Source organism: Cupressus sempervirens, chromosome 3, assembly GCF_028749045.1.
Source record: "Cupressus sempervirens isolate cs-2001-9-10 chromosome 3, ASM2874904v1, whole genome shotgun sequence".
In the NCBI taxonomy this organism is placed as follows: Eukaryota; Viridiplantae; Streptophyta; class Pinopsida; order Cupressales; family Cupressaceae; genus Cupressus; species Cupressus sempervirens.
The window spans coordinates 397,184,130-397,208,434 of record NC_143120.1 but is presented as its reverse complement, the minus strand read 5'-3'; the positions used below and the strand labels follow the sequence as shown (position 1 = coordinate 397,208,434).

Below are 24,305 nucleotides of genomic sequence, written 5' to 3'. Positions count from 1 at the left end.
TCAACTTATCCTAATAACAAATTATTAATAGAAAATAAATATGATCATAAAGGATGAACTATATAATATTTTAACACTAAAGAAAATAAAAAATCTTACTGATTATATTGAAGAAATAATCGTATTGAAGACACTCAGATGCTGATGCTCCACTCAACACAATATTATCTCACACAATATCGAAATTTATACCCAATAATTCAATATCCAGGAGCTTGGTTCAAACTTAAATCTCTTCCAAGGAAGGGGTTTAAATAGCACATATGCTTCAGCATATGGAGAGAGTTTTTGTATATATCAACAGTGGTTTGTTTGATTTTACGTTACATATTTATAGAGCACCAAAAGACATTGGTTATTTAATCAGACCTTGCGCCTTTTCAATACTAAGAACTAACCACTATTAAGTATTTAATATAATTTTAATTATATCCAAATATAACTGGCGGTTTAATAACTCCTGTCTTATATTTCTTCATCGGCGTGTATTCATGCCCTTTGCGTACACTGCTTGAAAGCGTATTCCATATGTTCTAATTTCTTTGGTGTCTTGCAGAACCGGACGTGATCTTTTGGAGAAAATAGAGACTCCATGGTCACACATATATCTCCAGATATACTGCAACTTGTTTTCAGTTCCTCCCGTGAAAGTGCAGTTACAAACAGAGCATAAACTCACGCTTAGGCTTTCATTATTTTGATTTGTGGGCTCCATCACATGTTTCCATTTTGAACAGACATTTTCCCTTTTGTGCACATAATCACTGATGGATATCCGCAAATCACCGTTGTCCTTTTCAAAGCAAATCAAACAATACTACATTATGCTTGGCACTATTGGAAGGAAACAATATTTCCTGTTTGGAACACACGATTGGTAATGGCTTTCAGGAGTCATTATGGTGTTCACTGTATCTTGGAATGGTATTCTGCCACAGAAACTAAAGTGTGATCACTGGGCCTGAGTACGCATAGGAATGCTTTAGATGTCTTCTGAATTCGGCATGGACAGAACATGGACCTAATCACAATAATAATAATCTCGAGAATTTATACATGTCTCATCCTTGAATCACAAACAGGGACACTCGTGGTAACCTTTTGTCATCTCCACCCTCCCGTGTATTATCTCCAGACCTGCAAGCAAATAATCTTATAAGATATAATTTTGATGAGTACAATCTGTTTTAATGATTTGGACAAGATGACGTGAAATTCTTGACGGCTTGAAACACATAGACGGTGTGAAATCAATATATCTTTGAAATTTTCCTTGAGGAAATGCCATGAACAAAGTGCTTGTCATATTCCCATGGTCTCCCCCTGGATACTTCTCTTCCATCATCAGATATGATCGCAGGCTCTCTTACCTGTTCAAACAATCTCCATAACTCTGCCTTGAAATCCCCAATGAATCTGTTCATCATGTCATCATTATTGTGCTCAAATTTTGTGTGTAAGGCTGCTCACATTCCTGAAGGAAGATAATATAAGTGATATCTGCCTTCAGCCCATTGTCTGAAACTCCCCATATGTAATAATGTAGAGAACAAACCTTGGATATATGTACTGTGAATATAAGCTTCAGCCTTTGCTATCTTACTGACAAAATGAACAATCGTGCATGATAGATGTGAACTGCTTCATAATTCTCCCCAAGATCAGTCGCTGCTGAATAATTTCTTGTAAAATATGGAGTTGCTATTGTTAGTTCAATCTATGAAACATTTCATGCGATTGATCTGGTATTGGCAGTTAAATGTATCTGAGGAAAGCTTTCCAAACATTTCTTAATCATCCTCCGAAAAGGAGTGTAACAACTGAGAAATTCTGTTTTATCAATCTGATCTGGATGCAACATATTTAAACACACAAGCTTGCATAGTAAATCTTTGTTGTTTTATCCTAATCTTATCAAAACAACCAACAACAGAATCAAGCTTTTATATTGGCATTTATTGTTTGTGGTCGATTCTAGGATCGTATACTTATATTTTACTGAAATAAAAAGAGTGCCAATCTGAATAGTTTGTCACACAACTTGAAAAAATTAGACAATGCGCACTAATTGATTCTAGAATCTTGTGCTCCATCATTAGGTTTATGGCATACTGGAATGGGGAAGGTGATATTGTAGTAGTTTATGAATTAATTGATATGTTATATAAACTGGAGTCAGAGATGGGTAAGAAACCGCAGAGGCCAAAGCTATAACAGATGGTAATGGAACAAGTGCCTCGAGGAACTAAATGGTATCAGAGATGCCACCTAGCTAGATGTGGACACTGATATAGTCATATGGGAAGTTATACTTGGAATAAAGGCCCTACCATCCGGGGACAATGACTAGGTAGTTAGAGTCACAATTAAAGGCAGAAGAGACAAAGTGAAGAAAAGGCAAAGAAATCGACAGGTTGTTGAAGTACAAACAGTTCTATGCTGAAGACACCTGAGGAAAGTGCCACCTACCAATTTTGTAACTGCTTTTCCAAATTTTGGTTGAATACAAAGAATGTTTTGTAAAGTAACAATGTAATAATATCTTTGTAATTGCTTTTAAATCACTTTTTGACATGTGTACTCCCTTCTGAAGCTTGTTGCAATCCTTACTTATAAAAGAATTTCCAAAATGTGGAGTGAGGGGCCAAGTCTTGGAATTTTAATGTTCATGCTATTACAGTCGGTCCAAATTTTTGTGTCAATTGTATGTGGTTTCAAATTTACAAATCTGAGAATACAGTGAATATTGAATGACAAAGCTTGTCATATTGTAAGTTTTATGCCAAATAATGTATGGTTTTAAAGGAAAATTAATACAAAGAGGAAGTTCTGCATATCTGTGTCTCTGATTTTTGTCTCCATTTTCATGTATCTGTTATTTCGAGATTGAAATGAGCAAAATTCTTTCAATTTAATGCAGCTTGGATGAGTTGATTTAATTCAAGGAGTTAAGTAAATGCTTCCATGAATTGATAGGGTTTCTAGGTATATGGGAGGAATATCATAAGAATTAAAGTTAGGGTTAACAGCCAATAATTTTAATTGTAAGTCAATTAAAATAGGTCAAGGATTACTGGTTTGACTCTATGTAACAATTGATAAGGTGCTGGTCATTAATTCAGATGCAAATTTATATTGTCATATTGGTTGCACAATATACATTTTAAAGATCAATTTTTTAATTTTTGTAATAAAGAGCAATATTGATGGTCATTCACTTAGTTGTAATAACTTTCCTTTGAATTATAGCTGGCTACTGTAAACTAGGGATTTAATTACAAGTCCACAAAGATTGTTGACCATTTTTCTGCTATAAGGGATAGATCTGAGAAAAATAATATTAGTGCATAAGTATTGAAGAAGAAAAGTCAAAGAATAAGTCATCTCATTCTGTAGGTGCACCCGACTTGGCCTTGTAGATCCTAAAGAGTAGAAAGCCCTTGTGTGCTTTGTTGAAGTTGGTCCAGATCTAAGATAAATTGTGCTTAATATAGGAACTAGCTAATCCTTAGGCATTTATTGATCTTCTGCATCTTGGTATTGTTTGGGAACCTATAGTTTTTAAAATACCAATTCCTTCAATGGTCATCTGTTAACTTGTTATTGTAGATTTTGATGTAGAGTCCTCTTGTATGCTAAGAAATACCATTGTGGCTTCTCTAATAGAGACAAGCTTTAAAAATGCAAACACTGGTTCTTTGTTTTAAAATTGATTAGACATTCTCTTTTCCCCTTTGCATAGAAGTTGCTCTTTCCTTGATCTTGAATGTCATCTACTTCCATCTTATTTCATTTGGGGCTGGCTAATGGGAACCATCTTTAAATTAAAAATTGTGTTTTTGGTAACATTCAAACTATATGTAAGAAGCTAAAAAATCGGGGCTACCAGAAATTATAAATGCATTTGGAAAAAACCGTTATCGAGAGCAAAAAAGCTTCTAGAAGTACCGAGACTCCGTAATTGCATCTAAGAACCATCGTCTAGGTGGGGGAAATATGCTGTTTTGTCATTTTTGACCTCTGAAATGAATTGTTGTTATGCTTGAAGGCTTAATCCACAACACCCTAAGGGACCTCCATGCTGAACCTAGCCATCTCACTGGATTAACATCAGCTATAACAATGATGGTACCACAAGATCTACAACCCCAACAGGGAGAAATTGAACAAAATCTTCAATGAATGATCAGCTACAATATGACAGCTATATTATCAATGCAAACCTCCTCTCAAGAGCATCCTTGCCTTCAAATCGCATCTTGAAATGCATTCTGACAGAGACAAACTGTTGTATATCTCCACATATTCGGCTATAATATAGTTTTTACCGATAACAAAGGGTTGACCTTGTTGAGAATTTCAACAACGTGAATCAAAGTGATGCGATCAAGCCAATTTACCATAAAGTTTATTAGTGCATTGATTCCAGATATTCCATGAGAAACACCTAGCACAAAACAAAACTTAGATAGTGTAATTAAGGTTCAACTCAAAAAAAATTTCAAGCGGGAAAACATAGTTAGAATGTACAAAGGGATAAACTCTATATTAAACAATTATAATTCTGTATATATTTCCTTGTTCTTTACTAGGAAATATTGTGTTCATTGCCTGTTCTTGAAGATATTCTCTCTTTGCAAATGCAAGTTCTTTTTAAACAAGAAAGTTGCATGTGCTTATATTTAGTTGATTACATGCCCCACAGTAGCAAGTGTGAAACAATGCAGAAGAGGATTAGTGAACGATGAGAAAGGCAATTTGATTTGTCCAAAGTATAAAGTATGAATGATTAACCTTGATTATAGATATATAGTTAAGATCAAGATACAAGATTATACTGATGAAATGTGGGCCATCGCATTCGACAAGGTGGCAACAAAATTAATGGGAATGTTTACGAAAGAGCTATACTCCTTATAGGTTTCCAAAGGTGTGGAAGAGGACACACAACAGGTGGTAAGTGACATATAAAAAGGCATATATGTTCACTGTAACATGCAGAAAGGAGACGCACAACAATATAGAGAGAATAAAAGCAATTGTCGGGAAAGTTGAACCAATGGATAATGCATTGGGATGTTACACCCTTATTAGAGAAACCAACACAATCGAAAACAAAATTGAGGCTAAAAATTGATATCAGAGAATTGTGACAAAGAAGCCAAAAAAATGTAAAAAACATGCAACTTAGATGTATAAAGTAAATGTTACTTTCTGTGTATGCATTATTGCATTTCCCTATTACACAATACCACATCTTTTGTTTGTAGGTGTAAAGCAGGTAGTTGTCATTGACATCGAAAGCTCATAAATGTATCGGACATATACTTTTACGGTGTAAATAAAGTACTTATCCACACGAAGTTGTGTACAAGAATGTCTCACAAAGGGAGTACAATTGTAAGTTTCTATTGAAATCCATGGAAAATATTATTGCTTATCTAACACTTTTCCCTTAAGATTTAGGGCGTAGATGTATAAAGTTTTACTTTGTAAGGTGCAGCAAATGGATGTTTTAGCAAAGAGCGTGGTCAGCATGCTCAGTTACATGAACTTCCACAACAAGAGAACTAAGGAGGAAGTCGAGAATACTATGCACATTATAAATATGAGATTGTGTTCCATAGGCGCATTAGAAAGCCATGTCAGGAACAAGACGCCCCTGACAAAGTACAAGCACAATATTTCGAACACTGCATATCCGTCCAAAATTATTGTGCCAGACATAAGGTACAGGCAACTATGGAGGAACAGATGTGCATTGGTGGGTATACAAGGAAACGTCAATAAGACCCAGAAGAACAACAAAGTAACACTCTAACAAAAGAAAACAAGACAATTGAACTCACAAGAACAACAAAGAAGTTTCGCTAGAGAATCGATGCACTGTTTAATTTAAAGGTCTGCATCATATGTAAGAAATGTTACGTGGGCATGCTCGTTCAATCAGTAAACACATATATAGAAAGATGTAAAGTAACATGCGTACAGTGCTGAGGAAAAAAGAGGAAGTTCCTCTGCTTAAACCTTCAGGGTGAAAACCAAAGTACTTGTTCCTTCAGTGTACCGCTTAAAATGCATTTAATGCTGAAAAGAAAACTATACATCTGTTATCTATGCCTATTACAATGTTTTATAAATGTACAAGATGATTTCATGTGTATATATGTCTATTGGTGTAACTATTGCACCTCCTTTTGGTGCAAATGTTAGTGTAAACTATGTATTAATCATGACTTATGTCTCTCTTGAGATTGGCACTTCATATTATTCCTCATAGGCACTTTATAATTTGATTTCATAATATCATTAAATGTCCCTTTTTTAGTAAAGTCCTAAAAAACTCATCACTTTATAATTTGACTTTATGATAATAGATCCCCTTTAATTATAATTTGACTATTAATAACCATTATTTAATGACTCTGACTTGATCATTGGCTAACCCATAGTTAAAAAAATCTGCGATATATCGCTAATATCGTGAAATATTATGAGCAAAATTGCGAGTTGATATAATCACCAAATAAATTGCCGACAATATTTTGAAAAAATCGCATCACGTGAAAAAATCATGGTTTTTAAGATTTTTGGGTGAAAAAACCGCTGATTAATTCAACTTGAAAAACATTAAAGTATTGTAAAAAAACGATTAGAGTTTTTTCATTTCGCCCTAGGCTACGACTGCTAACAAAAGGGCTGTGATGGCTGCCGAGGAAAGGCGTGATTACTGAGGACTATTAACGCACACCTTTTCAGAGTGCTGAGAAAATGTAGAAGCACAAATTCAGACTAAGGAACTATTTCAACTTTCGACGATATGCCTCAAAGATGCCATCACATGGAGTGCTAATTGTAGGATACACACAATGGTTTTGCTATTCAACTGGTTATACAAAACATTTTTTGAAATTTAATGTAAATTTGTCTATGTATGCCAAATTTCATCCCCAATTAATGATTTGGAAAGCCAACGCATAGTAGTCAAATCTCCTCATACACGTCACTATTATGCTCTTGTATAGACATCAATATCACTATGTATATTTTTATAGAGCTATAAGTTGTAAATTTATATAAGTTATGAGTTGATGATCATGAGTTTATAGATAAGTTTATAAATATACAAATTTTAATTTATTTGAACTGGTTTTGTAAATTTATAATACTATATATTTGTACTAAAGTAGCATAATATTGCATATTAATAAATTCATTATAGAGATTTATAAATTAGTATATATTAATAACTATATATCTAATAAATTATAATTCTATATGTTTATTCTTAATGCTAGTATGCATATGCATTGTTTATTAACAACATTTATAAGTTTATAGTGTTTATAAAGTATAATTTCATTATAGAGAACAAATATATTTATTTAGTCTTCATAATTATTTATTAATATATTTCTATAAAAATTATATATTTTCAAGTGCTCAATAAAAGTGCCAATTTATTGCTGAGTTTTTCAAAATGTTTGAGGTAGCCGAGATATTGCCGAAATCGAGTTTTTCAACTATGGACTAATGCACTACTTCTACTGTCAATCTGGATGCCTTACTTGAAATAGTAAGAGTTTCTCTAGCATCCATTGACTAAAAATAGTAAGACCCTCAAAATGGAACTGGAAACCTTTGAATATCAATGCTTGAGAACAAATAAAAGATCTCGCAAGATAAAAACTTACAAAAGCCACTTGGAGAGATCCAAATTACCCAAATTGGACTCTCTAGTCCACCATACTAGTCTACGAGGGTCAAAATAATTGAGTAACCCCTTGAACTCTAATGCTTATGAAAATGGGGGCATGTCATGAGTAGGCTGAGAGAAAAGACATGGTAACTCATAGTGCTATACTTAATTAGATCATAAACTAGTGCACCATTTCTGTTAAATTTAAAAGTTTAATCAAATTTTCCTGAATTTTGAATGGATGCTGGAATACCTATTAGGAATTAATATTTTAAGAGGGCATATAGTTTTATTGGCAGCTTATTACAAAATTTATGTGAGGTGATTAGGTCTTAAGACTCTTAATCAGTAGTATGTTCCATTGTTTCATGTTAGTGGATCTCATTGGCATCCATATCTGGCTGTTTCTTTTTCGTCAGACAAATGTGTGTTATATTTTCATAATTGGAAGATTGATTCTTGAACTTGCATGTATAAGCAATGTACATTCCTGAATTCTGTCAGTTGTGTTTACCATTTGGATGGACTTGGGCTGCTTGTTTAAATTTTTAGCATAACCTACTGTAATTATTTCATTCTTTTTTTCACATTTCAGATTCTTTGTGATAGTGAGCTACCATTTGTCGGCCTTTTGGAAAGAGTAGAGAGAGAATTGGTTTGGAAGGTAATACCAATTACTGGCATGCTACTCAAACTTACTGGGATTAATGTTTACCAAATTTATAGCTCCATGCTATTGGGTTCTTAACAACTCATTTGATATTTTTCACCTCCTTACTCAAGTATTAGCTATTATCTATAAGCTAAAGTGTGTATATGATGAAGTATTGTAAATTAGTGGCTTTTGCTTCCCAGGCAGAATGCTCAGATATAACAGCAAAACCAAATCCTTACAAGCTCTTATATGCATTCCACACATATCGCCACAATTGGCGCAGGGCAGCTGGTTACATTTATAGATATAGTGTTCGCATGAAGGAGGAAGGAAAATTGAGAGTGCACATGGAATTATCTTTTGTATTGAATGAAAGATTACAGGGACTCAGTGCCGCTATTAATGCTTTGCACTTGGTCGATCCTGCATATGCTTGGATTGATTCTCTAGAAGAGAGCTCTAGTGGATTGTATCAGCATTCACCCACTAAAAGAGCACGCAAATATATTGATGAAACTTGTATGTATATAATGTTTTCTCGGCTTCATATTGTGTTTGGTATATTTATTGATAAGTAGGAGATATTAATTGGTATATTCATGTTTTATGTTTTCCATGTACATAACTTGAAGCATTCTTCAAGACCATTGAAACAATTAGAATGGAAGGATTTTCTGTCATTAGAGAGCATGTTGGTTTTCAAACTTAACTGTCTAATTTTGTTCTACTGATCAGTCAATTGACATGTGTTTAGTATACAAAGACCTTTAATTGATGAATCTGTTGTATATTTTGATTGAGAATATATTGTGGGAGTATTTTTACAGTAGCAAACACTGCTGATGAGATGAAAAAGAAAAATTACGCTATTGATATTGAACAACTTGAAAAAGAGTATGTGCTGACTTTGGCACAGCTTGAACTTGTAGCAGCAAATGTCAGGCATTCTTCGTTACGTTAGTATTGATCCAATTTTATTTGCAATACAGGCTCTTTTGTTCCTTCTCTTGCACTTAATTGATTTAGTCATTCTAGAATCTAAATCTATAAGGGTAACTCATCTTTCACTAACCATAGTACCTGTGATGGGTGCTGAAGGTAAGATCAACTTAAAATTCATCATCTTTCCTTGTGCAGGAGGAAGTCTACAACCAGTGGATGTGGTTTTGTTATTGATACAGTCAAACTTAAATGAGATCGCATTCACTGTTATTTTCAAGTTTTGGAAAGATTCCTTGTTAAAAAGGTCACATTTTCTAGTAATTTACATATAGGGATAACTAAATTAGTTCTATTTTGTACTGAAATTTGTTATTTACTGAAGATGACTACCTTTTCAGGGAACTGGAAAAGGTTTTTCAGATATTTGCTCAGAAATGCTGTTCAAGTAAATCTAGCTCTTTATTACTGTAAGTAAGACTTTCAGAAATATTAAATAATAATGCATGTTGATGTTGTTCTAATGATCACTAAAACTCAAGTTGTATAGCTTTCCAGTTTGCAACTCATATTACTCAAGTTCTATAGGTTTCTAGCTTGCAACTCATAGTTGAAACATCTCATTTTCCTGTAGGAGGGATTCACCTGTAAATGTTCTTCTTATACCTTCATCAGCCAGGGAGGATGAAATTTCCATTGATCGGATGGGCAACAACTTTCAAACTACACAGTACATAAATTCAAAGACTGCATGGAATGTGCTTCAATCATATCTTGTAAGAATTTTTTTCCTTAGTTTAGTAATGGCCATTGTTTGCAACTTTCATAATCTAGTTTTTAATTGTGGATTTCAATTTTTTAGTATAGGATCATTAATCTTCGGAAATGAAGAATCTTTTGTCATTAATGAAATAAATAAGCTTTTAGGATCTTGCTCATTGATATGAACTCCATTGTTTTTGGTTCACATTTTGTTGACAAAGAATTTCAGAAAATAATTTGTTAAATTTTATGAGACTTAAGTAGTAGCTACCTTTTTCAAGGAAGTCAAATCAGGCAAAATAGTATATTAATGAATGTAATTTTGGTTTATTTAAAGATCATCTTAGGCAGTATGGCTAAACTGCTAAAGGTGTGACTAGAAACCCATTCCAGCATGTAACCATTCTTGCAAGTTTATTGTTCCTGAAATGAGTCTTGCAGATTTTGTATCACTTAGAGACTAAGTACGTGATGCGGATGCAAGAATCAGATGCACGAATTTTCATTTTTGGAATTTGGATTCTCTCTCTCTCTCTCTCTCTCTCTCTCTCTCTCAATCTCTCTCAATATATATATGTGTGTGTGTGTGTGTGTATGTATATATGTATATGTCTGCAAAGAAATTTAAGAAATATAAAAATAAATCATTCTATAGTATGATACTTCACAGTTGATAGTTCAACTTCAACTTCAAAATTCACAGACACAAATATACCAATTGAAATAACTAATTGGTAAATTACTCAAGATCCTAATGCAATTGAACTACAAAATCAAAACTTAAGATTCTCTAATCAGATTTAAAATCATCAGGATTGTCAAAAAAATTGACATTCTCATCATCTCCAACTGCTGTAAGTTCAAGATCATTTGAACCAAAAACAGTTCCGCTTGTGCTAGATGCACCATGTGCATTGATGCTATCAACATCATCATTTGTGATTGTAGTAAGATCTGAAACATTGCATCCAAGTTTGCACATTTAGGGCTACATTCCACAGCTTGATTGACACTTGTACTCATCCTTCTTATCTGTAAAAACCCTGACTGGTTATAGCTCAAACAAAAACTAATTCTTAATTAGCTAGTTATTTGGCATTCTGTCAAACACTTGGAAGGCTGGCTCAATATCATCATAATGACAAATCTCCCTTTTAGTTCTCATTTGATGGTTTGCATTAAGACATTTGTGTTGAATTTTAAACAACTTGAATACTGAAATCACTATTTGTGCTATAACTTAGTGATCCACAAATTTCAGTACATATCATAGGTACTTAGAAAATACTGAATCTAACAATTCAATTCCAGAATTACTTATTATTTATTTAGAGAAAAGAAAGACAGTACCATGAACTAAATTGCCAATGTTTAAACAATGATGAAACCTGATGTTCTTTGTAGCATAATTCCTTGCATTTGCCCATTGATAGGAGAATTCAAGATATATGTCAGATGTGGCTCCTTAACATAGCAACACCATCAGCAATCTCAGCGCAAACCAAAGACTATAACAGACCTGTCTGGTATTAATCTGAAATTGCTTCCCATTTGCTAGCTGCGGCCAGGATAGGAAAGGGGAATTTCAGTACATATCATAGGTACTTAGAAAATACTGAATCTAACAATTCAATTCCAGAATTACTTATTATTTATTTAGAGAAAAGAAAGACAGTACCATGAACTAAATTGCCAATGTTTAAACAATGATGAAACCTGATGTTCTTTGTAACATAATTCCTTGCATTTGCCCATTGATAGGAGAATTCAAGATATATGTCAGATGTGGCTCCTTAACATAGCAACACCATCAGCAATCTCAGCGCAAACCAAAGACTATAACAGACCCGTCTGGTATTAATCTGAAATTGCTTCCCATTTGCTAGCTGCGGCCAGGATAGGAAAGGGGTACAACTTGATTGCAGACCACAGATGGAACCAATCATTATGTGAGACAAGGCAGAGGGTCAGAATTGCATTTGTTTCTGCCCAGCCAGTTAACCCATCCAGCAACTTTTCTATCACAGTTTGACGTCTGGCAGATTACAGTCTCAATCGTCTCCAGTGATGACGTTGCCTCCAGTGATGATTAATGCCCTGACAATTATTAATGCCACCTTCCCCAAGCTAAACGTGCTAGAAGGAATAGCTCTCTTCAAATGCATAACACTATCATTTATTTTCCAGCTTCTAAGGCATTACAAAATTCCTCCAGGACAGTTGTAAATGATGAGAGATTAAATCACGACTACAGTTTCTCTGTTAAATGTATTTAGAGAAAACACAACAGCAATATCAAACTTGAATTGAGCCCTCTACCAGTAGAGCAATTTCTCCGCAAGTACTCCAGCACACAGGATTTCTAAAGTTCTCTGTTACACCACAGCAAGGGAGAAATGTAATCCTCAACCAATTAACTCTTCTAAAACAACAGCATATACAGATATGGAAGATAGAGCAAATTTCATACTTACCACTATACTTCAGCAGTGGAATGAAAACACTTCTCAGCTACAGTGATGAACAGTAGAGAAGTTAGCAATCTTAGCTATACCTCAATAGTTAAATTGCAAATGCAATTCTCGGAATTTCCAAGCTTTATTCATCAGCAAGGGCATACAGTTCAGATCCCAGGAAAAAGCCACAAAGACACAAGATCAAATATATAATCAAGCGTCCTTTTCCCCATGAAATGAGCTCTCATTTATAATCTTTCGTTTGCTCAAAGTTTCCTAAAAAACTCAACTTTAGAAATTGTGGAAGTTTCCCAAAGGAACTCAATACTAGAAACTTTCCAACACACTTTTTAGAAATATCACTTAATGTCATTATTATAATAATATAAGCATTATTATAATCATATAAACATTATTATAATAATGTAACTTAATAATAAATAAGAGCTCATGCAATTATTAACTTAATTTACTGCAAGTGACGACCAACTACCGAATCCACCCACTGCACTGTCAGAATTAACAACTGCCAAAAATAGACCTACTAAAAATAGTAAACCTATAGCTGGGACTCCCAAAACACCTTGTCAGCTCACGAGGGTCAATATGATGAGCTAACTCCATCAACTGCATAGACCTACCAAAAACGGGGACATTACATCATGTAACAAATACGCAAGTTTGGTATGAATGCAAACCAGGCCCTCAACATTCTTTGAGTGCAACCGGTTGGACTTCACTGAATGGATATAGGAGTATGTACTATAGTTCCGCTCAGCAACGCAAAAACTTGCAACCTAGATAATGTTCATAAAATTAAACATACAAATGAAAAACAAATTAAAGAATGCTAAACAATAAACTGTAGATTACAAGTGTTAAACAAAAAACGAAAAAAACCTAAACTTTAGATTACAAGTGTTAAACAAAAAACGAAAAAAACCTTACTTGTGAGTGCATCTTGAACCTTGCCTGTGAGTGCATCTTGATTGTAAGGGGTCGTAGATGCTTGTATGGTTGACTATACATGTACCACCATGTGATAACTCCCATGTCATTATGGTCCTTTAATGTATATGGAGTAAATTTTGATCCTGATGCAGATAAGCCAGATTCTAGCATTTCTTTTTTGTGCATTTTATAATCTTGGAAGAGTCTTGCAAATGCTTTGCAACACCCATTAGCAATATCTTCATCCACATATAGTGCAACTCTATCTGACATAGCAAATATTTCCTGGCCATACAACCTTGGAGATAAGGCATATGCAAGGATTCGCAATCGGGTAGCCATCTTCCAACGATGATGGATGATTGCTTCCACCGTATTACATAAGGCTTTCTCATTTTGTGGGGTCATTCTCATGTATTTGTATGGTAAGTTTTACCTTATGTACCATGTATCCATGCCATCTTACACATCCCCCAAACAATGTGAATATGTATCAACAAAGAGGAACACAATCATGATAGGCGTAGTGAAATCCATTACAAATTGCACATGAGCCCACCAATTGTCATCCAAGACAAAAACCAACCTTCTGCGCTCTCTTTGAACTTGACTAGAAATAATTATTTGGCTCAATGCCTCTTGCACCTTGACAAGTCATTTCATAACAACAATACGAGATGCTGATCAGGTCTTAGCAAACTAAGTTAATAATATGTCAATAAATATTAAGAAAAGTTATGTACAATTTGATTACCGAACATGGACATAAAACTTATTCAAATTAAATATAAATGAAAATAGCTAGTTACAATTTACCTTCAGCAACTCCTACTTGGAGAATGATATGAATATGGATTGTGACATGTGGTGGTTCATCACAAATATTTGTATCTCCTCTCCCTCTTGGTATATTTGCTTCACTCAATCTTTTTGGGTACCAATTTGTTGCATGACCAAGTTGAGCGAGTGTATGGTGCACGATGTCCAAAACATATGGTCATATTGACTCTAAACAAAAGTACCTATACTCCTACAATTTTTGGCATTATCTATAACCACTTGGACCACATTCTCACTACCCACCATCTCTATGGCCTTAATGAGAATCCTAGAATGAAGTGTGAATCTGTAACTTCTTCTCAATCAACTACCCTAAAAAACATTGCCCCTTTGGGTGACATTGCAGTCACATCAATCAATGGCCGGTTTCTTATATCTTTCCATCCATCAGATGCAATAGATATACTGGAAGTTTTCCAATAAGTTTTCATTGGTTGAAGAGCTTTATTTATATAATTCTTTTTTTGAGTACTTACCTTTTCATACCAGGACTAGTGTAATTGGCTAATGCTTGACTGATCACTACCACCATTCCCTTCCAATATGGCAATCTCACCACAATGAAAGGAAGACCATTGGCATAGAGGCAATGTGACATGGCTTGATCAACAAGCTCTCTTGCCTCCATTTTAAATGTAGGATCTAGTGGATCTCTTTTGCAAGCAATAACTTCTACTTCTTCCTCTTTCGGTACAAGTACTTTCAAGAATGGATGTTTGAAGGATACAACTGGATCAATTGTTAATTTTAGTTCCCAGATGGAGGTTGATAAATTTTTTTTTGTGATCTGCCAAATGATCAACAACTTCTTGTTCTGATATAAATCCTGCTAATTGTGCATCAGTCATCCCCTTTTGATCTTTGCTTTGTATGCACATTCCTATTCCTTTATTAGTAGGGTCGATAAAATGAGCGTTGACTTGAGAATATGAGCTATTGAATGTGTTAGGTTTTTGGGATCGTTGCAAATGTAATAGCACTGCCTTTATGGTATTTGTTTTCCGAATGCAAATGATCTCTTCCATTTATATGGAAAATAAACCAAGAAGGGACATGTCCTTTGTCCCTTCATGGGACATGCCTATTCGTTAATTTAATGACAAGGTGAACAAAGTAATAACTACAAAATTGATGTCGGATCTCCATTATGAAGACATACCACAAGATTATCACACGTTTTAGGAGGTGGGTCATACATTTGAAAATGTAATGCATGTCATAGTAAACCATTCTGTTAATGTTTAGTAGATTCAATCAAATGAACATATAAGTGTATTTAAGTGTCAAAGGTAAACATTTAAACCTTATTCATTAGTCTTTTGATTAATTTTTTCAAGTTTTTGATGGGTTTTTTCAAGTTTCTGATGAATATTTTATGTTTGTTTCTATATTCTGATTTAGATTGCAAGAATTGCTTGTTGTCAACATTAAGTGGGTGTGCGTCGAAAGGAAACCCAAATTTCAAAATTGATAAAGGATCTCCGTTATGGAGACATACAACAAGGATTTTAGAAGTTTCAAGAGGTTGAGGATATATTTGGAAGTGTAATTGTTGTAATACACAATATAATAACTCGTATTCGCAAGTGAAAATTCAGTCTATTTGCCTTGGTGGTAAAAAAATTATTATGTGTGAGGGCCCAAATAAAAAGGGGTTGCCTCTTGTACATATGGTTATAATAAAAAAGGTGTTGACAAATTGATTGCAATAACAAAACAAGATACTTATACTTCTTGAAAGAAAAAAACCATGAATCTATCAACTAATACAATAGTGGCATCCAAACGTCCCTTCTTTCCTATAACCTCTATGGGAGTGGAATGTGAAGTGAATTTCCACGTGTAAGAGGTCCATTAGCCAAGGTGTTTAAAATGGAAGCAAGAGATATTGTTGAACAAAAGTTGCACGTGGCATCTTTGTTAATGGTCTTCTAGTCAACGCGATGAGATCACCATATTAGTGGAACATGGTGTTAGTAATCGATATTCCACCTCATAGTTTCACAAGTGTTGTGTATGAAAGGTGCATAGTTTGCAGTATTTAGCAAAATGTTTGGTTTTTATAAGTGATAAGTCAATATGGTTGTTTCTGTATTGTTGTCATTGATGCCAACATGTTATTGCTATTAGTGTTAAGATAGATAACATAAGATAAGATCATTAATGTTCAACAAGAGATCATGAGTGTCTAAGGGATTGAAAACCATACAATAAGGCAACAACTAGCAAGAGGAGCAACAAACGGTGTCTGTGGAAAAAACACAAGAAGAAAGCCAAAGAGCTGAACAACAAGAGATTACATGCTCCTTGCAAGGGAAAAGTAATGATAAATTGAAGGATATGGGTCGAGGCGAGGGTGAGCCCTGGGCTGACACAATGAACTGCTAGAGATAGGGTGATGTTGTCGAGTTTACCCTTTGCAAGGTCTCACAGACCTAGTGTGACCCAACGATAGGCTGAGTGTTCACTTCGTCCCTCAGGCAGGAGATCCAAGAGCAAAGAAAGAGGTGATGAGCTTTTCTGAAGTTTGTATCGATGGGGACTGAAGCTATTGTGTGTGATCCCAAAGCCACATGGCCTCTTGGAGATAAAGGGCGAGACACCATTAGTCGGTATACCTGAAGAATGAAGAAAGGGACATGCACTACCTGAAAAGGCAATATAACCTCTTGGCAACGAAAAACAAAGCAGGTCTCCATCTCCACGTATGCAAGGGGGCAGAGGTTCCAAAAATTGTCCTCTTTGTCAATTTGGTGGTTATTTTCTATACATAATAGATGACAACCCACCCTAAAAGACCCCAAAGAAATATTAATGGCATGATTCTAGTAGCGAGTGAGGTGCCAGCAATGCATAGTAACCCCATCTTAGATATACATGTAGTGCTCCGCATAGAACTTTATCTTCGGATAGAGCTCCCTAGAAGGCTCACTCCATGCCGTGATAATATACCGTCTATAGATGTTGGTCTTGACAAGCGCACTCAGGTCCTATTGGGAGGGGAGTAGGTGAGCACGGGCATCGTGATGGGGGAAGGTGGTGCATCGTGATACCAATCTAGCCAAGAAGACCAAGGAGTCCAAGAGGGACATCTTGCTCGTGGTATCCTTGAAGTGATGTCTGAAGCATTGTCTCTCAAGGGTAACCAAGGAAGCAAGACTCTTATTAACTTGGGGTTGCATAACAGGTGTAAAGTTCAAGCAAGGTACGAAGAACTTAGCACCCAGGTTAGTATATGATAATATGATCTCAACTTCCTCACCTTGGAAGTAAAAGTGAAGATGCGAGGTCTTCAAGCAATCGAAGACCATAACTCGAGTCTTCCCCAATTTCATAAAGAATTGTCGCGAGTTGTAAGAGGAGGCCAACCCATCAAGAAGTTGTTGGAGCGCTTCTGGGGAGGACACTGAAAGAATTACATCGCCCATAGACAGTGAGATAGTAGAGATCAAAACTTGGTGTAAGTAGCAATCATTGTCAGGGAGCGATAAATCACGAAGGAAAGCCTCAATCTTGTTAATGTAGGCACCAAATGGTGCTCTAAATAGGATTTGAAAACCCTTGCTGTGTCTTGAACCTGCTCATGACCCTCCCATTTAACCTCATCATAGCTGTTACAAGGGTGTTGAAGATCCTAATATCTCTAAGTCTTTGGAAGAGAGATGTCCGAGGAACAAAGTCAAATGCTTTTTGGAAGTCTACAGAAAAGCAATGGACCTTCGTCAAGCGGTGTAGAACCTCCTCAATAATAGCTCGCAGAGTCAGGATATAGTCCATGGTTTGAAAATATGTATGAAAAGTTCCTTGCCCCCTAGTATGACAGTGTTGGTGGTCAAGCTATCCAGATAATATAGTATTCAACATAGTAGGTTAATGTATGGAAAACGTATGCCCTGTCACAATGGTCTTGTAGTTGTTGGGGTTTGAGGCCGACCCACTCTTATGTATTAGATAGATAATGTGCCACGACAAAGAGTCAGGGAAGCCAATGCAAACCGCTTTGTTAAAGAGCATTTCAAGAATGGGTCCCAAAATTGAAATACCGAGCTTAAAGAACTCTGTCTAGAATCCTTCTTCATTCGCAACCCTATTGATATTTATGTATCTAACTGCCTCATTGATGTTTGAGAACTTGAGGAGTTGGCAGTAGTATTGGGGGTGAGTTGGAGAGGGGGTTGGCTAGGGATCTCATAGAGAGTGGAGGTGTGTGTAACAAGGGAGCTGTGCTCTGAGCGAGGAATGGGGGGAAGGCAGTAAGGGAACATGATGCGCTAGAGGAGCAATGAAGACTGCAATAGAGAGGGATAGAGGGATCCACACTACTTTGTGAAGAACACTCGCTTCTTATGGTGAAGAAAGTGGCAGAAGATGAGCCTCAACTGGACAAATGAGGGGTGATTGGGTGGAGAAGGTTGATCAAATCGAGTGGTGAAAGGACTTGCAATCCTCGTCAAATCACCAATTCATAGGGCAAGAGCTTTTGTGTTTGGGGCTAGGGGAAAGTGTGGAGGTGCAGTGAGGGATAGAGAGGAGAGGACTCCCATTGTGCAGCAACAAGTGAATCAAACATTGAGGGAGCATTCCTAGTGTTAGTGAAGGAATCCTGGGGGAGGAGCTATTTGAGGTGGTGGACAAAGAGGTCACTATCAGTCTCGGTGAAGCTAAAGTGGGTATGGGTAGGGGAGTCACCATCATAAGTGGGAGGCAGAGAGGTAAGAATATTACTCCAGATATTCTTCAAGTTGCATACATAATGATGAGGTTTTGACATGTTGGAAATGTTTGAAGTCGGTGAGATTAAGTTTTTGTGGTTGAGATCACAAAATAGTGGAATTGGTATTTGTATGAGTAAGAATGTGACTAGCAATGTTTTTCATGTATACTTAAGACTTTCTGCATAATGGTTTTTTATTGGGCAATTTTGGAACAAAGGTTTTAATGTCCTTGACTTCATTTATTTCAGTTGATTCAAGAGTTTAAGCTTAATACTTGTATGTGGATTGATTGGGCCACTTTTAAGATTAATACATTTGGTCGTGGTAGACATTTTCAATTGGAAATGTACAATCTATCACTACTAGAATCTCCTGCAAAAATGAAGGAAAACATTGATGCAAGAAACCATAATAGAATGAAGAATGCTCAATCTCCATCTTCTCAACAAGAGGAAAAAAAATCTCAATGGAAATTTAATCAAACAATACCATTATATTGTTTTTTCAATTTATTTAATGAATTCAAGATATATATTTTTTATTTTTTTAATCACTTTTTTCAAACTTAGGATCACTGCAAATGTAATAGCACTTCCTGTATTTTGTGTATTGCAAATGCAGCAATCTCGCTGAATTTATATTGTGGATGAGACAAGGAGAGACATGTGCTTTCATGGGACATGTCTATTCATTAATACATATTATTTATGATTAGTAATTATTAGACAATTGTTAATTATATTTGATTATATATAAATTAAATGTCTAATGATTAGTAGTGTAACATGCTATTTTCCTGTAGCCATTTAAGAACTATAATTTAAAGTATATCTATATTCATAACAGGATGACAAAGTGACAATTATAACAATTAGTTCATATGAAAGAGAAATTTAACAAACTTATTTAGATGTTGCAGTTCATCTTTAAAGAAACTAGTAACGGACTAATCTCGATCACATGAAATGCAGTTATAACTTCTATACCTATTTACTTCCATTTCTATTACAATCTTTCAAAGATAACATAATGAAATATCAATTTAAATAACATTATAAAAAATTATGACAATGATAAACGAAATGTACAAAAGAACCAAGTACTGTACATGGAGGAGATGATAGTTACTGTGTTGAGCAAGCTTAAACATATGGTGGAGAGTAGCATTGCCATGGGCTTAATTGCCAACCATGAACCTTTACTTATCCCTACACAATCTCTTTCGAGAAAGACCCTCCCTACCTTGGAGCTAGGTTTGGGGCACCACCATCATGGCACCCAAGTATCTCAATGTTAAGAGTGTCAGCTATGCAACAAACAAGGGTATGTATATCCTCCAACAACCTCTCTTTTGATAGCTAGCACTCCGACCTCTAGTGATTGTTGTGACAAGCATGCCACTAACTTACCTTGGCCAACGATCTTAGTGGGCTACTAATTATGCTTGATAACCCTCCGCTCCATTGGACAACCATGAGCTGACTTAGTTTACTTTATTCAGTTTTAATAATTTGAATACTTCCATTTATGATATAATTTGTTCTTGTAGGGATGTTCACTCTAACCATTTCGGGGTTGACCATTCCGGTCTTTATGGGGGCTTCCTTGGAAATCTCAAGATTATATTCAGTTCTGGTATCAATTTGTGTATTCTATATTCAATGTGATTTGCACAAAATTCTTTTCATGGCACTACTTGCTGATCTTAGCTTAGAGGCATATTGCCAACACCTTTGTGTAAGTCAACATGAATAATAATATGCACAATAAGTAATTTGGTGCTTGCATAAAACATATCATACATATAATCTGAAATTGGATTACAAATACAGATTACTTGCATTGATCATGATGACAACTTAATATTTTCACAACAATATTATCAACGTATAATCCTTATTTTTTGTAACTTTACAAAGAATAATGAATGCATAACTTTGTATAAGAGATGTGGTGCCTTGTGTGGATTGAGATCACTATTCTTTTATGGGAGGTAGGAATGATAACATTGTAAAAATAATAGAAAGGAAATTTTGGCAGCCCTGAGACTATACGCTAAGTTCTTGAGAAAATGCAGAGCTTGCTTCAAAGGAAATCTGTTGTTACCATTGCCCTTGGTTTATGGCTGTAAGATATAATGAAATCACAGAGCATTAAGGAATGCCTGGTAAAAAGGTGCTTGCGTAGTCTCGACAAAAACATAAATAAAACATTCTCGCAAAATACACTTGGTTACAAGAAAAGGCCGAGGTGGGGGACGTAAGGCCAAATATCAAATCCAAAAAGAAATACATTTCCAATCGATTCAAGAAGTAACTCCATCAATTGAAATATTTGAAAATAATAAAAACCCAACTAAAGATGAGCAATCCCTCAATATAATGAGCAAATATTTAAGATAATTATAAAGGGTCTCCCTCCAAAAGATTTTAAAATATGTTGGGAACATGGTATCTTTTCCACCTCTATTTGTACATACATATATACATACATGTGCATAAATTTAATCATGTCTTTTGTATCATTATATTGATTTATACACACACACACACACACACACATACATGCATTCGCAAGTATAAATATAATGGTAACACGGTGTCAATATATGAAATGTACTCAAGAGCCTCCACAACGATCTCAGATAGAAAACGAAACAATTTATATTATTATTTAATGCTTAATGTTTTTCTTGAGAAATGTCATGAACTTATTGGTTAGCTCATGGTCGTCCAAGGTATAATGAAATCATAGAGCATGAAGAAGTGCTTGGTAAAAATGTGCTCGCATAGTCTTGGCGAGAATATAAATAAAACAATCTCGCAAGTGCATGCTCAATTACAAGAAAAGGCTGAGGTGGCGGACATAAAGCCAAATATTGGTTCCCAAAAGAAATACATTTCCTTTCGATTCAAAGAGTAACTCCTTCGATTGAAATATTTGAAAATAATAAAAGCCCAATAAAAGATGGCCAATCAGTCAAAATAATGAGCAAATGCCAAATATTCAAGAAAATTATAAAGGTTCTCCTTGCAAAAGACTTTAAAATATGTTGGCAACATGATATCTTTGCCACCTTTATTTGTACGAACATATATACATACATGTGTATAAATTTATCGAATATTTCATTTGTATCATTATATTGATTTACACTTATACACACACATGGACGTGCAAGTATAAATATCATGGTAACATGGTGCCAATATATGAAATATGATGACGATACTTTACAATGATTTCAGATAGAAAAGGTAATAATTTATATTATTATTTAAATGCTTAATGTTTTTTTTGATAAGTTTTATGAACTGACTTGTTAGCCTATAGTCGTCCAAGGTATACTCTTGCTTGCCTAGTCATTGTATCCTTAGCCAAGATGGTTAGAATCCATACCTCACGGCCTATCAATGGACTTTTGGTGCTTGAATCCCTATCTTCCATTTAGCAATACTTTCCCCCCTTTGTTGTGTTCTGTAACAAAAGAAGAATTTTCGCGATAATAACATATTACTCAATTTAAATCAAGATAACTATAATCAAAAGTTATTTTTATAATCATCATAACATCTAACCCCCATTTCAAATACACAACTAGCTTTTCCAACTTAAAAATAATAAATATTCATTTTCTGTTAAAATTGAAATGAACAAGTAACATCTTATCTTTACATGAAATATAACAAACTGTTGAGAATTGTGTCTCAACCTTGGAAGCTTTTTTGGAAAATTGTAAAAAATTGTAAAAAAAATAGTGGTAGTTTTCCACATGTTTATGAGTTGGAAAAAAGTGTATGAGTTGTTAAAAATGTGTCTTGTCCCTAGTACAATATAGGAGGACTATTTTTAGAGTATAAACAACTCATTATATGACTTTTATGGGGGTTAAAACTAGAGGACAAAATGATGGATGAAAATGCTATTCTTGGAATTACAAATGACAAGTGGGTAACATGTGGCATGGTTCTTTTGCCCATGGTTTTGGCTCATGGTTTTTTAAGAGCCCAAATTGTTTCCAAGTTGTGTTTGAATCATCGAGTTCTGTTTGCAAGACTGGGTGTTAGAAGGAATCTCTTTGAGTCCGAGTTTGTGTTTGAGTTCGAGTTGTGATGATGTGCTCTTATAAGAACTTGCATTGCAAGTGTATTGTAATCTTCCCGATTTGATAATACATTGTGCGGGTTTTGGAGGGTGGAGTTTTTCTCCTGAAAGGGTTTTTCCACGGTAATCATTGTGTGATGTGTTTATTGTTATTTTGATTATGTTATTATGCATTTCTTGAGCCCTTTGCAATAGTAAGTTGAATTTGCATAATCCTACTCTCAAGTTTAGTGTAGGAAGCGATTCTGCGCACCTTTGCTTCCTTACAAGTGGTATCAAAGTTTGGCTAGTTTTGGTTCGATTTGTTGGGGACAGGGTTTTTTGAGCTAATCAAGGTTTGAGTGGGATCTTTTGCAGAGGTTTTTATTTCCATGTTGTAGGATTGCAAAGATGGCAAGCATATCGGGGATGATTAATGTAGAGAAGTATTCTAGCACAAACTTTTAGATGTGGAAGCTAAAGATGGAAGATCTATTGATTGATCGGAATCAATGGGATGCGATTGATGAAAATAAGCTGAGGCTCGCAGATCTCACTTTAATCCTGCAAACTCGATTCTGATTAATGTCCATGGAGAACCTACTGCGAAGAAGCTTTGGAAGAAGCTAAGTGAGATCTATCAAGCGAAATCACTTGCGAACAAGACTTTTTTAAGGAAGATGTATTCCTTGAGAATGGAAAGTGGATGGATTTCTGAGCTTCTTGAAAGTTTTAATATGTTGGTGACTCAGTTGACCTCAGTTGGGGTGTCAATTGATGAAGAAGAAAGGTGCCAAATCTTGTTATGTTTGTTGCTAGACTCATGGGACAGCCTTGTCATGGCCATAGGGAGCACTTTAGTTCTCTTGAAGATGGAGGACGTTGTTGGTTCTCTACTTTCTGAGGAGATGAGAAGAAAGGTCTCTCTCAATGTCAAAAAGGCTTTGAGTGTTCGAGGAAGACCAAAAGAAAGGGGCAATAATGAAAAGCAACGTTGCCGTTCTAAGTCCAAGAATAAGTGGAGATCAAAAACTCTTGGTAAATCCAAGGCAATCTGTTGGAATTGTGGCAAACCTGGACACTTCCGAAAGGATTGCAAAGAGGAGAAGAAGAAAAAGAAGAAGTGAGATTTTGATTATGAGTTTGAGAAGGAAGATGGAGATGTTTTCATCGCAGCCTTGGCTACTCATGTAGGTGACAATGCA

At 35.2% G+C, this 24,305-nt stretch overlaps 1 protein-coding gene across 8 annotated transcripts in view; it reads left to right on the top strand.

Moving 5' to 3' along the window:
* The window catches only part of LOC149566692 (nuclear pore complex protein NUP160-like), a 199,004-nt gene that overhangs the window by 158,064 nt on the left and 16,635 nt on the right, over positions 1-24,305 (top strand). For all 8 annotated transcript variants that reach the window (XM_089820011.1, XM_089820008.1, XM_089820007.1 and 5 more), the window contains 6 exons: positions 8,295-8,363; positions 8,555-8,873; positions 9,182-9,310; positions 9,492-9,600; positions 9,695-9,763; positions 9,928-10,069. In XM_089820011.1, the coding sequence (XP_089676137.1) occupies positions 8,295-8,363; positions 8,555-8,873; positions 9,182-9,310; positions 9,492-9,600; positions 9,695-9,763; positions 9,928-10,069 (837 nt within the window). The remainder of the gene's footprint in view (positions 1-8,294; positions 8,364-8,554; positions 8,874-9,181; positions 9,311-9,491; positions 9,601-9,694; positions 9,764-9,927; positions 10,070-24,305) is intronic.